This window comes from Pongo abelii, chromosome 17, assembly GCF_028885655.2.
Source record: "Pongo abelii isolate AG06213 chromosome 17, NHGRI_mPonAbe1-v2.0_pri, whole genome shotgun sequence".
NCBI lineage: Eukaryota > Metazoa > Chordata > Mammalia > Primates > Hominidae > Pongo > Pongo abelii.
Window position 1 is genome coordinate 77,012,096 of NC_072002.2, and position 17,433 is coordinate 77,029,528.

A 17,433-nucleotide genomic window follows, 5' to 3' on the forward strand; every position below is an offset into this window, starting at 1 on the left:
ATAATTGATAATTTTCTCTAACATTATGTTAGAGAGAATTACTTTATCAAGTAATGACTTATTATCCTTAGCTCTACCAGAATACAATGAGATATTAATGAGTTTAGAATCCCATATCTCTTTTTTATAGAATAATTTCAATTAATTCAGGTAGCAGGAATGAGGGAGATATAAAATTACAACTAGGCAAACATCACAGTAATTATTGCCACCAAGATCCATTGATAAATGCTAAAATCAATGGATCAAAGTTTCAGGGAAACAGGATATTTGCAGTCTTAAAGAAACTTCTCCAAATATTTATTCCTTACAAAGGGAAAAATATTAACAATGGAGAAAATAGTCAGACACCATTTAACCAAGTGGTCATGGTTAACATAACCAATAGTAAGACATACTAACATCATGTAATCCTGACCAGATGCACTGAGAAAGGCAAAACATGGTAGTCTTGGCAAAAGAACATGTGGTATTCTTGTTAAAATGCATAATCTCAATCTAATAATGGTAATATATCAGATAGACCCAAATTGAGACAGCCTACAAAATAATGGACAAGTACTCTGTAAAAGAATGGAGGAGGTTAAAGAGACTTACCTAAACACAACAAGGGAAACTGGACGAGAAAATAGAAAATAGTGGAAAAACTAGTTAACTTCAACTAAGATCTGTAGTTAATAGTATTATACAAATACTAATGTACTGGTTTTGATAATTATACGATGTTTACGTAAGATGTTTACATTAGGTGAAGTTGAGTAAAGGGTGTACTGGAACTCTATACTGTTTTTGCAACTTTTCCACAGATCTAAAAATTATTTTTAAATAAAAAGTAAAAAAAAAAAATTGGAGTCTGAATCTATACTCAAAAGATACACTGTTATAATTATAAACCACCACAAGTTTTATGGATAGCTCTGATTTCAGGTAACCTTTGTTCTTGTCAAACATGATTTGCTAAACTTACAGGCTGTCAGTGATTTAATGTTCACATTGGCATAAACCATACTAAAAAGCTTATGAATTAAAGATGCTGTCCCATAGGTCCTTATGGTTTTGTTCACTTTTCTTCATTCCTTTTTCTTTCTGCTTCTATAATTGCAATTGCCCCATTTTCAAGTTCATTGATTCTTTCTTCCACCTGTTCAAATTTGCTGCTGAATCCCTCTTGTGAACAGTTTGTTTCAATTATTGTACTGTTAAGCTCCAGTATTTCTATTTGGTTCATTCTAATAATTTCTATGTCTTTTGATGCTCTTATCTTGTTCATACATCACTTTCCTGACTTCCTTTAGTTCTTTATCTATGGTTTCCCATAGCATTTTGACATATTTAAGACAGATGATTAACGTCTTTGTCTACTAAGTCCAATGTCAGGACTTCCTCAAGGGTGGCTTCCACCAATTTATTTATTTTTTTCTGTGAATATGCCATCCTTTCCTGAGTCTTTGTATGCTTTTTTGTAACTTTCCTTTGAAATTTATATTTTGAATATTATAATGCAGTAATTCTAGAAATCAGATTCCAGAATTCTGGCATTTTCTTTTGATTTTTGAGGGGTTCAGCCTTTCATTTAGTAACTTTCCCAAACTATTTTTGCAAAGACTTTATTCCTTTTGTTTATGGTCATTAAAGTTTCTGTTTTGTTATCTTACTGATCAGCCAATTGCAGATTTAGATTTCCTTAAATGCCTAAAACAGAAACAAATAGTACTCTCCCAAATTTTTGTAGTCTGGCTCTCAGCTGAAGTACTCTCACACTAAGCTTGGCCACCTACACTTCTGCCTTAACCTTCACCTTCTGCTTGTCTAGTGCTCACAGATCTTCCAAAGGTAGAAGCGTAGGGACCTCTCAGGATCTTTCTGGGCATACATTACATGTAATTTTTGCTGGGGATAAGGATGGGACAAAATTCAGCCTCTACATTGGTCACTCAGGAAACCACTAGACAGGTCAAAATGCACAGCCACAGTATTTTAAGAACAAAGTCCATGCTAAATACAAGCAAGTCACACCAGAAATGTGGGCCATAGTCCCCACAGCTGCTGCCATTGCCACAATGGTGAATGAGGATGGTAATCCAGTGGATTAAATGCCACAGTACTCTGAAATTCAGCTGCCCTCTTCTTCATTATGCAGTCTCCTGGTTGCTGTAAATGTCAGACCAGATTTTAGAATCCCAAAACAGTTGATCCTGTCACTCTGCCCCCTTATGCTTGTTTCAGTGGAGGAACTAACCCTTATAATAAACTACCGTACTCTGCCATTTTCGGTAATGTCACCTAAGATTGTGTTCTTAACCACTTCAACATTTACTAAAAATACACAAACCTATGATGTGAAGTAAAACCAGCCAAAACTGTAAGACAGAGCTGGTAGTCCCAGCTACTTAGGAGGGTGAGGCAGGAGGATTGCTTGAGCCTAGGAATTCAAGGCTAGCCTGGCAACATAGCAAGACCCACTTAAAAAAAAAAAGAAGAGGAAAGAAAAACTGTAAGATAGTACTTGGAGCCTGCATACAAGATTATCAGATAAACTATTAAGCCATATAATTAGCACTAGTTCATTTGCTTATTATTCTGGGGTATATATTTTTTCATCATGATTTATGTCATTTTTAATCGTAAACTCTATGTGACTTTACAAAATCCCATATGAGAACTAATTTTCAAATTTTTTCATGGCAAGTAGAATAGAGGTTATTGGTTCTTTAGATGATTCATGCCCACTTGAGTTCAAAATCTTTTATCTGTATCTCATATCCTTTTCCTGTTCCAAAAACTCTACCAGGATACCACAGGGCAGCTAGTCACCATGTCTCCTTAGGCTTCTCTTGGCTGTGATAATTTTTCAGACTTTGCTTGTTTTGATGACCTTGTGAGTTTTGAGGAGTACTGGTCAGATTTTGTATAATGTCTTGCTATTGGGATTTATCTGATGTTTTTCTCATGGTAAGTCTGGGGTTAGGGGTTCAGGAGAGGAAATATACATACATAAAGTACCATTTTGTTCACATCATATTAAGGGTACTGTCAACATGACTTACTAAACTGTTAATATAAAACTTGACCACTTGACTGAGGCGGTTTGTTCAGTTTCTCCACTGTAAAGTTCACTGTAAAGTTTCTCCATGTAAATGTTCCCCCATTTCATACTACACTTTTTGGTAGGAAGTCACTACGTGCAGCCAACACTTAAAGAGCGAGGAGTTATACTCCACCTCCTGAGAGCACGAGGCATCTACATAAATTGATGTTCTTCTATATGAAGAGTATATATGTTAAACCCAGTCAATTGTGTAATTAAAAGCCATCTGTCAGTCAGGCCTGATGGCTCACACCTGTAATCCTAGCACTTTATGAGGCCGAGGCAGGTGGATCACTTGAGCTCAGGAGTTTGAGACCTGCCTGCGCAATGTGGTGAAACCCCATCTCTACAAAAAATGCAAAAAAATTCGTCAGGCATGGTGGCGCATGCCTGTAGTCCCAGCTACTTGTGGGGCTGAGGCAGGAGGATTGCTTGAACCCCGGAGATCAAGGCTGCCGGTGAGCTGAGATCACACCACTGCACACCAGCCTGGGTGACAAAGTGAGACCCTGTCTCAAAATAAATAAATACATACATAAATAAAAGCCATCTGTCATTCTACAAGATTACATTAATATTATAATCATCATCATTTCCATTCCTGCTTTCCCCACCTTACTTGAAATTAATTTTTACCAGTATAGATGCAAAGCCATTATTTCTTTTATAAGCTTATTCTAATCAGTACTACCAAAAAAGCCTTATAAATGATCTCAAACATTCAAGACATATACTCTATTATATGACTCTATTACAATTTAATTGAACACTATCCTGCTGATCAACATTGCTCGCAGTTGTCACGATTACAAATAATATGACAATTAAGCTGCTCTCTTATGGTAAAGGTGGAGACTTTTAGAATTTTTACAAACTGTAGAGTAGTGACCCATAACAAAATAATTTCATGGACTGCAATTAGCCTTCTTTCCTTTTTTTAAAAAATGAAATATAATACAGTACAATAGGATGAGATAAAATAGAGAATATATTACATCACAAAGTACTGTAATAGTTTATTTTGAAAAAGTGTGTTTTTTTCCTGTGTATCCACACATCAATATTCTTGCATGTATATAACCTGTACTGAAAGTTTTATTTCAAATTATTCTATGGACCAATAAGATTGAAAGCCACCTCTATAAGTGGAATTGCTCTAATAAACAAAATTTTCAGCTTTACAAGTGACTGGCAAAGTGTCCATACTAATTTAGATACTCTCCAGCAATGTATGAAAGCTTCTATATCTCTAAATCCCCCCAATTGCTTGGTACTGTCATATTTACCTTAAGACAATTTGAACAGGCCAAATTGGCATCCTGTTATTTGAATATGTATTTGCCTGATTACTAGTGAGTATGAAAATTTTTTCATGTTTTTATTGGCCAATTGGATCTCTCTTCCTTTCAATTGCCTATTCATATCCTTTGATCAGATAGGATTAGGGTTATTGAACTTTTATTTGACTTGTACATTAAAATTATATGTGTGTGTATGTTTATATAGTGTGTGTGTTTATACATGGCTAGATATACACATTTATATATAAATTTTGTTCACAGAGCCTTTTGTTAAAATGAAATTTTCAACTTTAACACAGTAAAATTTGTCAAACATTTATCCTTTCTGGTGTGAGTTTTTTGTGTCTTGTACTATAGAAGAAAACTTCCCTGGTTCTTATGTCACATATATTCTTCTAATAGTTTTAGATTTTTGTTTTTTACCTTTCATTATTTAAAATTTATTTGTGTTGGTTTGTGTCCTCGAAAACAAAAATAATTATTTGTATATGGTGTGAGATAGACATCAGCTTATGTTTTTAACCAGCTCACAAGTATTAGTACTGCTACTAGTGTAGAATTTACTAGGATAAAATTACACATCAGAAAGACACAGGTTTTAAACCTTTACATTCAAATGTTGGCTTTTGCTATTTGTAATAATAAAAAATTGGAAACAATATCTAACCATAGGGAACAGATAAATTGTTTATTCATAATGAAATACTATATTTCTGAAAAGGATACATCTCATAAATATCAGTATTAATAAAAAAAATTTTAAACATCTATTGCCCTTTTCTCCCCAACACAGTCAAACTTCTTGAAAAGACTGAATGTGACCTCTTTTTTTTCCTGACCACCTAAATCTCAAACAACTTAAACCTCATTGTCATTACTTCGTAAGAAAGTAAAGACAGTTAATAGTGCAAAATCTAATAGCTATTTTTTAGTCTTCATTTTCTAAGCAACCTAAGCTTCCTGGGCTAAGTGATTCTCCCACTTCAGCTTCCCAAGTAGCTGGGACCACAGATGCATGTTCACCACATTCAGCTAATTTTTGTATTTTTTGTAGAGAGGGGATTTTGCCATGTTGCCCAGGCTGGTCTTGAACTCCTGGGCTCAAGTCATCTACTCACCTCGGACTCCTAAAGTGCTGGGATTACAGGTGTGAGTTGCTGGGCCCAGTCGCCTTCTCCTTTTTATTTTTATTTCTTTTTAGACAGAGTCTCACCCTATCTATCGTCCAGGCTGGAGTGCAGTGGCAGGATCTCGGCTCACTGCAACCTCCACCTCCCAGGTTCAAGCAATTCTCCTGCCTCAGCCTCCCAAGTAGCTGGGATTACACGCACACAGCATCATGCCCAGTTAGTTTTGTATTTTTAGTAGAGATGGGGTTTCACCGTGTTGGCCAGGCTGGTCTCAAACTCCTGACCTCAGGTGATCCACCCACCTCGTCCTCCCAAAGTGGTGGGATTACAGGTGTGAGCCACCGTGACCGGCTGCCTTCTCCTTTTTAATAGGCTCTTATCACTTGGCTTCTATGAACATTACTGCTTTCATTATTCACCTACACCTCTGACCAATGTTGAACAGTCTCTATCTGATCACTAAATTTTGGAGTTACTCAAAACTTGGTCCTCAGCTGTCTTTCCTTCTCACTCTATACTTTCTATCCTGGCAAGTTTCATCATATCTGTGGCTTCAGTTATCACCTAATATGCAAAAGCCTCAACAAATTATAGCTCCAGATCCATATATGTAACCCGAACCTTTATAAATCTACATGGACATTTCAAAGACACTCAAACTGAGTAGGTTTAAAACCAAATTCATAACATTTCCCATGAGCCTTGTCTACTACCTACTAAATCCTTAGTGTTCACAATCTCAGTAGGTGGCACCACCTTCCCACCAAGTATGTAAGTCTGAGAAATAGGCATCATTCTTTACACCTTATTCTTCCCCTTTATTTAATCTAACAATTGTCCACTTTGTGTTTCTTGAATCTGTTCATGTGTCTTAATCTCCATTGACACCTCTGTAATTTAAGATGTATACTATCTCTTACGCGAACTACTGCAATGCAGGAATAGGTCACCCCTATATACTCTAACCCTTCTCTGATCCATTTCTTGCCACGTAGCCAGAGTATTACTTGCGTTTCTTTTTTCAAAAGAAAATCTGAACATCTTACCCCTTGTATAAAACTCTCCAGTGCCTTCTGTGAAGCATTCACTGTCTTTAAAGTCAAAAGACACGTTTGCAACAATATGGATGTTCCTGAAGCCTGGTATGTTAAGTGAAATAAGCCAGGTGCAGAAACACAAATACTGCATGATTTCACTCCTATGTGGAACTTAAGAAAGTTGACCCCACTGAATTAGAAGCAGCATGGTGGTTACCAGAGGCTGGGGTAGTTCCACAGGGAGGGGCAATTGTAGAGATACTGATCAAAGCATTCATATTAGAGTTAGATAGAAGGAATAAGTTCAAGAGCTCTTTTGTACAGCATGGTGACTCTAGTTAATGATGATATATTGTATTCTTGAAAACTGCTAAGAGGGTAGATGTTCAAATTTCTCATCACAAAAATGATAACTATGTGTAAGGTAATGCATTTGTTACTTAGCTAGATTTGAGCATTTCACAATGTATATATACTGAAGAACATCACGTACACAATGAATACATAAAATTGTATATGTTAATTAAAAAATAAATTTAAAAATGAAGTCACAGCTGAAAAAAAAAAAACTCTCCAGTGCCTTTTCACATACTAATCTAGACTAAAATCCTTAATGTGACTAACAAGGTCTTTTATAGACTAGCCTCTGCCTTCTTTTCTAACCCTGTCTCATAGCACTCCCCTTTACTTTGTAACATCTCACATCACTGGCCCCTTTTTTTATTCAAGTATCCCACTGTTATAAGACCTTCATAGGCTCAATTCCTCTCTGCAGAATGCACTTGCAACCTATCTTCCACTCTCTCCTAACATTCCATTTCAAGCATCACTTCCTCAGGGACTATGCAGGTTAAGTCAGAAACGAAAACTTTTACTTCAGTTTGTAATTACATAGCTTTGTCTATGACTATTTGAATTAACGTCTGTCTCTGTCACTTCACCACAATTCCATGACAGCAGGACGGGGCATCTCCAACACCCATCAGAGTCCTATGCACTTAGTAAGGACTCAAATGTTTGCTGAATAAATTATTTAGAATTATCATTTCAAGGGTAAATGCAATATGCACTACAGCCACTAGAGGATGCCCTGCTTCCAGTTTTGTTCCTCCAGAACAAGATGTGAAGATTGAGAATACTTAAAAAAAAAAAAAAAAAAACTAAACCTTTTATGATAAAGTAATTTACTATTAATGTAAATAAAATTGCAGTGATTGCAAAATATCAGCATTCACGAACTACTTATTTTAATTAGTTTAATTGCTTAATACTAAATATTACTTAATACTTCTCTTTAAAGAAAATCACAATTTAGATTTATTGAAAAAGAAATACCTCCAAAACAAACGCATAACTATTAAAATTTTAAAAAGATATATTCATGTACCAATACAAGTTATCTAGTTTATCTGTGGATATTTTACCACACACTGAAAAACAATAAAACATGAGGTATTACTAAAACCTCAAGTCAACCAAAACTTGCATTCAGAACATTACTTGTGGTTCTTTTAAGACTATTAAAGCCTAAAATAATTTTTTAAATACTAAAATGATTGACGTGCTTTGAAAAAAGGCATCTTTTACATCTTCATTGCTAAGGCACAAGCTTTAATAACTGTCATTAGTCAGATGAAACATTAGTTGTAAGGGTATAGATTAATGAAAATCTTACTAAGTAGAAAGGAAATTTCCCAACACTATTAATAATAAATTATTATAGTAGCGATCGGTAATTTTTAATATTCCAGTGTGTGTTACTTATAAATTGTTCACGAATAACCAAACCTCTGTGTATTGTGGAAAAGAAAAGTACCTACTGGGAAGACTGGGCAGTTGATTTCTTATGGGCTTACAAGATCAAACACACAAGTTCATGGTTATAGGATAGGAAGCAGAAATAGAAGCAGAAAACTACAGATTTGTATGGGAAGAACTTCTCTACATGCAAGTTCTTACAACTCTCTAAGGAAACATTTTAAATCTATTTTCAACTTGTGCTTTAGAACTTAGACCCCAAATTAAAGATACTCCCTTCAGCCCTACTGACTTAATTGGTTTTTCAGGCTTGCACTGCCAAAACGATTGATACTAGTTTTATTTTTAAAAACTTGTCAAATGTTCTCAACATATACTAATATTTCATTAATTAATAAGTGACCACAGAAACAGTTATTGTGTAGCAGGTACCAGACACTTGAACAAGAACATTCTCAATTCTGTGTACTTTCTTTATCCCCTTTGATAGATGAATGCAAGTGAGGCTGAGAAGTTAGGTAACTTTTTCAAGGTCTCACAATAAATCATGAGTAGAATTGGGATCTGAACTTAAGCTTTTCTATCTTCTAAGCATAATCCTCTTCAGGAATCCTAAATGCAGGAGATTTCTCAATTTCCCAATCATGGAGATGGAAATATTGTATATAAACAATCCATTTCTAATCATGCCCTTCCCATGCCATTCACTAATCCTCCATTCCTGGATTCCAGAAATTGGTTCCATTTTAATCTCTCTGGAAAGTCCAACTAAAATACAGATCAGCAATCCCTTTTGCTAAGAAATCTCTAACAGGATACAGTATTTGCCATTTCGATTCTATTTGGGGGGATTTTTTCCCCATGTTTTACTTTTAATATATGGCACAGAAAACTATTTATCATTAAAACATTGGGAACTAATGTCCTATAAAAAAATAGTTTAAATTCTTGGTACTATTTTTTAAAAAACTTCTAGCAAAAATAAAATTTTAAAAACCCAAATCCCAAATCCCCATTCAAATGAAAATTTTAGTTTATTGAGCCTGGGTAAATTGAAATTAAAGCCTACTCTTAACTGTTGGCACACTTTTACATGTAAACCAATAACCTGACCTAAGGTTATGTAAGAATCCTCTATTTTAATTTTTCCATGGAGCTAACGGGAGATACTTTACCATGGAATGTTTACTACACACTGAATGTAATATGTCACTTACCTGATAGCACTAATTACTACTGCCTATGTATTTTGGCATTTACCGGAAGCTGTACACTAAGAAAGGAAATCTAAAGCCTGCAAAAGTGGTCATTTGTGTGTGAAAAAAATAGGAGCCATAAGAAATAGCAGTTTAATTGTATTGACTGGAAATTCCTTTACCTTTTCAGATCATAATCAAGGAATGACATAAAAGATAAACGTTGATCTTCTAAACTTAGGATATGTACTTTATATGCTAACATTTCATTAAAAAAACAAAACTCTCTGAAGCATTCAACTTTTAAAATAGTTCTAAGTTCCAAAACCTTGATTCTAGCCTGAATTAACGAGTCAGAAATGTTGCAGGAGACAGTAGAAAAAGAATCGTTTGGGACATAAAAGAAATGATGTTAATTCCTTTGACTCCTTATTAACGGAATTGATTTTTTTTTTTTTTTTTTTTTTTTTTTGAGACGGAGTCTCGTTCTGCGCCCAGGCTGGAGTGCAGTGGCGCGACCTCGGCTCACTGCAATCTTCGCCTCCGGGGTTCAAGCGATTCTCCTGCCTCAGCCTCCTGAGTAGCTGGGATTGCAGGCGTGCGCCACCACGCCCAACTAATTTTTGTGTTTTTAGTAGAGACGGGGTTTCACCATGTTGGTCAGGCTGGTCTCGAACTCCCGACCTCGTGATCCGCCCGGCTCGGCCTCCCAAAGTGCTGGGATTACAGGCGTGAGCCACCGCGCCCGGCGTGGAGCTGATCTTATATCAACCACTCTTGGCTTAGGTTTACTTATCTGTCTACTGGTGAGACAGCATTTGATATTCTGAAGGGTCCCTGTTTTGTAAATCGTGTATTAAATCCTAAGCGTTTATTGAGCACCTAACAATTTGTTTTCCAACTCGAGGATGTTCCCAGATCCAGGCAAATGCCAACCTCAGCGTTCCCTTTTCCGTTTAGTCTCTCCAGCCCCCGTCCCCACCCACAGGCAGGACCAACTCCAGGGCTGAGAAGTCGTGCTATCGCTAGGCCTCCCGAGTGTGCAAGCATGTGGCAGAGAAGGGAAAAGAAGGGAAGTCACATTCTGACTACAGGCCTGGGCACTTGCTATCCGTGGGGACAAAATGTCACCACTGGCAGCAAATAGCGAGAAAAAGTGCAGCGCACTAGGGAAAACAGCGCGTCCGCGGGCGCGACACCACAGTTTGGGCGCCGACACCCTCCGCGCACTGGTCCCTGAACTTTACCTGGAGCTTATCCCGGTCAGGCCTGATCTCGAAAACGAGGGCTCCTCAGCGCGAATGCAGGACCCAGCTCCATTAAAGCTCTCGGGCAGTGGTCCCCTCTACCCACTGAAGCGATAGCCGGGAGGGTATTCCTAACCCACCACTACAACCACCCCTCAATCCCGGAACGCCCCCAACACCTGCCCGGCAGCTGCTGATCTCGCGATAATTCTCGGGTCAGTCTCCCGTCAGTCCGCTCCACGCCTTCCTTCTCTGACCAATCATGGAGGAGTCGTGGGTGGAGTTTTGCTTTTGAGCGGAGAGCGGGGCCTTCAATCTTTGCTATCTGGCGCTGGGAATGGGCGGAGCTGAAGTGGACTGGGGCGGGGCTAGATCGGGGAGAGGGGCAGGGCACGCTCCAGTTCTCGCGAGACTGGAGACCAGGAAGACGCCTGCAAAGCCGGGCTGCTGGTGCTGCAGAGGCTGAGGCATCAGGTGCAGCTGCATCCGGATCTCCTGCCTTGGAGCCTACTCCTTGTCTCTAAGTCGGGAGGCAGGACGTGGTCAGGCCGGGGCTGTGGAGGTGCGCTGTGTCCCCTGAGGCCTAGAGGATTCGGGCTGCGGCCTGTCGGAGCCAGTCAGGGAGGCGCCCGCACTCCTGACAGGATAAGATGGCGGCGATGGCGCCTGGAGGTAGTGGCAGTGGTGGCGGCGTGAATCCATTTCTCAGCGATTCGGATGAGGACGATGACGAGGTAGCGGCAACAGAGGAACGGCGGGCAGTACTTCGGCTGGGTGCCGGAAGTGGCCTAGATCCTGGCTCTGCGGGCTCGCTGTCGCCACAGGATCCGGTGGCCTTAGGAAGCAGTGCGCGGCCAGGGCTCCCTGGGGAGGCGTCGGCGGCTGCAGTGGCCCTGGGGGGCACCGGGGAGACCCCGGCCCGATTGTCAATTGATGCGATCGCTGCTCAGTTGTTGCGCGATCAATACTTGCTGACCGCCCTGGAGCTGCATACCGAGCTGTTAGAGAGTGGCCGGGAACTGCCTCGGCTGCGCGACTACTTCTCCAATCCAGGCAACTTCGAGAGGCAAAGTGGAACCCCGCCGGGGATGGGGGCGCCAGGGGTCCCTGGAGCAGCCGGCACTGGGGGCGCTGGAGGTCGGGAACCGAGTACAGCGTCGGGCGGGGGACAGCTCAGTAAGTGGACGCAGCCTGTCACACTCCGGCAGGGTTTTTGGGATTGTACGGAGTTACTGTAGGGGAGAGGGGGTATTTCTGCGTGGGTCCCGTTAGGGACATTTTAAGGAACGAGAGTATTGGGGTGGGGGCGCTCTTCTGCGGTGGAAGCAAAAGGATCAGGCAGTGACTGTTCTCTCTGCCTGCCTCCAACCCTTGGCTGGTGTTGCACTTGGCTCCTGGCTCCCCTATTGGTGTCAGTATCTATAAAATATCGAGAATTTCTAGTTCACTGGCTATTACGGGACTCCAGAAGGTTCCCTTTTATACTAGTTTATTGCTTTAAGCATTTTTCCTTTTTCTCCAGTTACCTGAATCACACTACCAGGAAATAGTGTTACATGAATTGCCTGCAGTAGTTCTTTGAGTCTGAGCCAGGAGAGAAAGAATAGGACACGCTGCTGCTGTCTCCGAAAAGTCAGATGTACTTAAGACCCTTTGTCTTTGGGACGACTTTTTCACCGCCAAAATTGGGTTTTCTGCTGCACAAAATTTGTTCTGTTGAGATAAAGTTGATGTAATTCAGTTTCAATGCCTTAATTTCAGTAATGTTCAAAATTACAGGAAATCCAAGGAGCAAGGCAGACAGGTTCTACCAGCAGTCTGTCTCACCATCCCACCAGCTTGCAGGCTTTTCTCTCTGCATTAGATAGGAATTGACCTTTTTACCTTGTTGAAATGATTTTTAGCAGCATAGAGTAATCTTTTACCCCATATATTTGTAAGCATCTCTTATGGCTTGAAAACTTACTGTCAAAGATGTACTGTACTGTATGTAGAATTCCCAGTGTCTCCCTTTTGGGAGGTATCTTAAATATTCCCTTACTAATGTATGGAGATGTTTTAGTATGAGGTCATATATTAATTCTGTATTAACAAGTATTCATATAGAATTTTTAAACTGCAGCCTAATTGATTTTTTTTAATCACTATGCTTTTGAATAGTGCCAGAGACTTAAATTGCCAAACGTAGACGTGGTGGAAGCTTAAGGAGTGCGTTTTCTATCAAGGTGAATCTTAAATATATTTCTCCCTTGGATATGGGATTTTCTCGGTAGTTATAATTTCCTTACTCAATATGGATAATCTTCTTTTTCGGGAAAAGATTTTCTCATTGCTGACCTTTAAGACTATAAAATGAGACAGTAGTGTAACAAAATTGTTACGTGTGGTGGTGGGTTTTTTTTTTGTTTTTTGGTTTTTTTGTGTGTTATTTCTAAGATTTCTAAATTATCTCATGATTTTTCGCGAGACAAGGTCTAGCTAAGATGTCACTTTTGTAAATGCTTCCTCCAGGCTTAGGTAGTTGCTTGGTTTCTTTCATTGTAACACTTCCAAACCTCCATCATAGCCTTTAGCCCGTTTGTATGTGATTTGTTGACAATACCATTTTTCTCCATTGGTCAGTTCTTCAGAGACATTTTTATAATAAATTCCTCACATTTTGCTCAGTCCCTGGCTGTTGATGAACATAACTGAATTGTATCTGCTGTGTTTTCAACCGTATTAATACAGTGAAATGGATTATTCCTTACTTGGTAACTTTATTCATTTAATTTTAAAGAATTTCTTGACCTTTTCACCCTGTCTTATTAGGGCTATCATAGCATTGTTTCTAGTGAAAATTCCTCCTTGCAAACTTTTTGTATTGAAAGAATTATAATTGAGCTCATTAAATAGTTTAGCAGTGTTTTAGAGTAAAACCTTACTTCTAAGTGCCTTTGCATTATACATTTTTATAGTTTCTTGAAATAACTAGTCTTATGATCAAATATCACAATTAAATATTCATGTGCACCTATGCTTTTCTATTATCCTCATTTATTTGTATCTGTTTTAGGTACTGGATATATAAGTGTGTGTGTTTGTCTCTGTGTGTGTGTGTACACATCAAGTTTATTAAATTTTTACTTAATACTAAGCAAATGAACAACAGGACAAAAAATTCAAAATTATCCATAATCCCACCAATAGTATTTGCTTTTCCTGTGTTTAATGGTAGTTGCCTTACCTGTCTTTTCTGTGCATGTGTTTTAAAAAACAAAAAATGGATTAAACTGTTTAACATAGTCTTATACAGGCACTATACTTTTTAGCATCAACTTGGATGTAAAATTTGCATACAGTAAAATTTACACGTTATAAGTGTGTGCAGTTTGGTGAGTTTTGACAAATCAGTCACTACCACAATTAAAATACAGAACATCGGCAGGGTGCAGTGGCCCATGCCTGTAATCCCAACACTTTGGGAGGCCGAGGCAGCCAGATCACTTGAGGTCAGGAGTTCGAGACCAGCCTGGCCAATATGGTGAAACCCCTTCTCTACTAAAAATACAAAAATTAGCCAGGCGTGGTGGTGGGCACCTGTAATCCCAGCTACACAGGAGGCTGAGGCAGGAGAATCGCTCGAACCCAGGAGGCGGAGGTTGCAGTGAGCCGAGATCATGCCAGCTGCACTCCAGCCTGGGTGACAGAGCGAGACTCCATCTCAAAAATAGATAAATAAATAAAAATAAATAAAATAAAATACAGAACATTTTTATTATCCCCAGAATTCCTTCATTCAATATCCTTACTTCCATCTAGACCACCACTGATCACTTAGAACAGAATTTCTCAACCTGGGCCTGGGTACTTTCAACATTTTGGGCCTGGTAATGCTTTGCCGTGACTGCTGGCCTGTGTATTATAGAATGTTTAACAGCATCCCTGACCTCTACCCACCAGATGCCTTTAGCAACCACCCCCATACCTATGCCACCCCAGTTATGACAACCAAAAATGTCTCCAGCATTGCCCAGGGAAGGGGAAGGCATAATTTCCCCAGTTGAGAACTACTTCTATAAATAAGTTTTGCCTGTTCTAAAATTCCATATAAATAGAATCATAGAACATATTTTTTTGTGTATCTGCCTTCAGCATGTTTTTAAAAGTCATCTATGTCTTTGTATGTATTTCTAGATCATTCCTTTTTGGTTTTATCCCTAAAAGGGGGGGGATAAAAACATTTGTGTTTTTTAAGACACTTGTGTTTTTTCCAGTTTTGTGTTATTATAAAGAAAGCTCCCATTTACGTCTTTATAAGAAACTGCCAAACGGTTTTCCAAAACGGACCATTTAAAATTTCCACCACCAATGTACGAGAGTTCCAGTTTCTGTATGTCTCCTAAACACTTGGTATTTTCAGGCTTTTTAATCTGTCATTTTAGTGAGAATGTAGCAGTATCTCACTGTGGCTTTAATTTCTATTTCCCTGATGACTAATGATTCTGAGGTCCTTTTCCTGTGCCTTTTGCTTAGTATATTTTTTATGAAATGCCTATTCAATCTTTTGCTCCTTTTTTTTCGCCTTCAACTTCCAGGGTACATGTGCACGGTGTGCAGGTTGGTGACGTAGGTAATCATGTGTTATGGTGGTTTGCTGCACAGATTAACCCATCACCTAGGTATTATGCCCAGCACACATTAGCTATTTTTCCTGATGCTGTCCCCCTCACCCCCCATGTCCATGTGTTCTCATCATTCAGCTCCTACTTATATATGAGAACATACGGTGTTTGGTTTTCTGTTTCCGTGTTAGTTTGCTGGGGATACTGGCTTCCAGCTCCATCTATGTGCCTGCAAAGGACATGATCCTGTTGCTTTTTATGGCTGGCTACATAGTATTCCATGGTGTACTCGTATCACATTTTCTTTATCCAGTCTATCATTGATGGGCATTTGGGTTGATTCCCATGTCTTTCCTATTGTGAATAGTGCTGCCATGAAGATACACATGCATGTATCTTTATAATAGAATGATTTACATTGCTTTGGGCGTATACCCAGTAATGGGATTGCTGGGTCAAATGGTATTTCTGGTTCTAGATCTTAGAGGAATCGCCACACTGTCTTCCACAATGTTTTAACTAATTTACAGTCCCACCAACAGTTTAAAAGTGTTCCTATTTCTCTGCAACCTCTCCAGCATCTGTTGTTTCTTGACTTTTTAGTAATCACCATTCTGACTGGCCTAAGATGGTATTTCATTGTTGTTTTGATTTGCTTTTCTCTAATGATCAGTGATGTTGAGCTTTTCTTCATATGCTTGTTGCCGCATGAATGTCTTCTTTTGAGAAATGTCCGTTCATGTCCTTTGCCCACTTTTTAATGGGATTGTTTGTTTCTTCTTGTAAATTTGTATAAATTCCTTGTAGACTCTGGATGTTAGACCTTTATCAGATGCATAGATTGCAAACATTTTCTCCCATTCTGTAGGTTGTCTGTTCACTCTGATAGTTTATGTTGCTGTGCAGAAGCTCTTAAGTTTAATTAGATCCCATTTGCCAATTTTTGCTTTTGTTGCAATTGCTTTTGGCATTTTTGGCATGAAATCTTTGCCCGTTCCTGTGTCCTGAATGGTATTGCCTAGATTTTCTTCAAGGTTTTTCATAGTTTTGGGTTTTACATTTAAGTCTTTAATCCATCTTGAGTTAATTTTTGTATAAGTTGTAAGGAAGAAGTCCAGCGTCGATTTTCTCCATATGGCTAGCCAGTTCTCCCAGCATTTTATTAAATAGGGAATTCTTTCCCCTTTGCTTGTTTTTGTCAAGTACGTCAAAGATCAGATGGTTGTAAGTATCCAGTCTTATTTCTGAGTGCTCTCTTCTGTTCCGTTGGTCTGTGTCTGTTTTTGTACCAGTACCATGCTGTTTTGGTTACCGTAACCTTGTAGTATAGTCTGAAGTGAGGTAGCATGATGCCTCCAGCTTTGTTCTTTTTGCTGAGGATTGTCTTGGCTATATGGGCTCTTTTTTGGTTCCATATGAATTTTAAAAGTTTTTTCTAATTCTATGAAGAATGTCAATGGTAGTTAAATGGGAATAGCATTGAATCTATAAATTACTTTGGGCAGTATAGTCATTTTCATGATATTGATTCTTCCTATCCATGAGCATCCATTTATTGTGCTCTCTCTGATTGCCTTTAGCAGTGGTTTGTAGTTCTCCTTGAAGAGGTCCTTCACTTCCTTTGTTAGCTGCATTCTTAGGTATTTTATTCTCTTCATAGCAATTATGAATGGGAGTTCATTCATGATTTGGCTCTCTGCTTGTCTGTTATTGGTGTGTAGGAATCCCTGTGATATTTGCACATTAATTTTGTATCCTGAGACTTTGCTGTAGTTGCCTATCAGCTTAAGAAGCTTTTGGGCTGAGACAGTGGGGTTTTCTAGATGCAGGATTGTGTCATCTGCAAACAAAGACAATTTAACTTCCTCGCCTCCTATGTGAATACCCTTTATTTCTTTCTCTTGCCTGATCCCTGGCCAGAACTTCCAATACCATGATGAATAGGAGTGGTGAGAGAGGGCATCCTTGTCTTGTGCCGGTTTTCAAGGGGATTGCTTCCAACTTTTGCCCATTCAGTATGATATTGGCTGTGGGTTTGTCATATATGGCTCTTATTATTTTGAGGTATGTTC

At 38.9% G+C, this 17,433-nt stretch overlaps 2 protein-coding genes across 12 annotated transcripts in view; one reads left to right on the forward strand and one right to left on the reverse strand.

Annotated features, from left to right (window-relative positions):
• The window catches only part of PIGN (phosphatidylinositol glycan anchor biosynthesis class N), a 137,993-nt gene extending 127,007 nt beyond the window's left edge, over positions 1-10,986 (reverse strand). For 4 of the 7 annotated variants that reach the window (XM_024236105.3, XM_054538045.2, XM_024236103.3 and 1 more), the window contains exon 1: positions 10,758-10,986. The gene's annotated coding sequence lies outside the window, so the exon portion shown is untranslated. The remainder of the gene's footprint in view (positions 1-10,757) is intronic. The other 3 variants (XM_063716930.1, XM_054538044.2, XM_024236104.3) reach the window with 2 other exon arrangements.
• Positions 10,987-11,156: 170 nt separating this feature from the next.
• RELCH (RAB11 binding and LisH domain, coiled-coil and HEAT repeat containing) overlaps positions 11,157-17,433 on the forward strand; it is a 120,227-nt gene continuing 113,950 nt past the window's right edge. For 3 of the 5 annotated variants that reach the window (XM_054538042.2, XM_009252433.4, XM_054538041.2), the window contains exon 1: positions 11,171-11,933. In XM_054538042.2, coding sequence (XP_054394017.2) covers positions 11,408-11,933 — 526 coding nt within the window. In that variant the 5' untranslated portion in view covers positions 11,171-11,407. Of the gene's footprint in view, positions 11,934-17,433 lie in introns of all 5 variants that reach the window. The other 2 variants (XM_009252431.4, XM_054538040.2) reach the window with 1 other exon arrangement.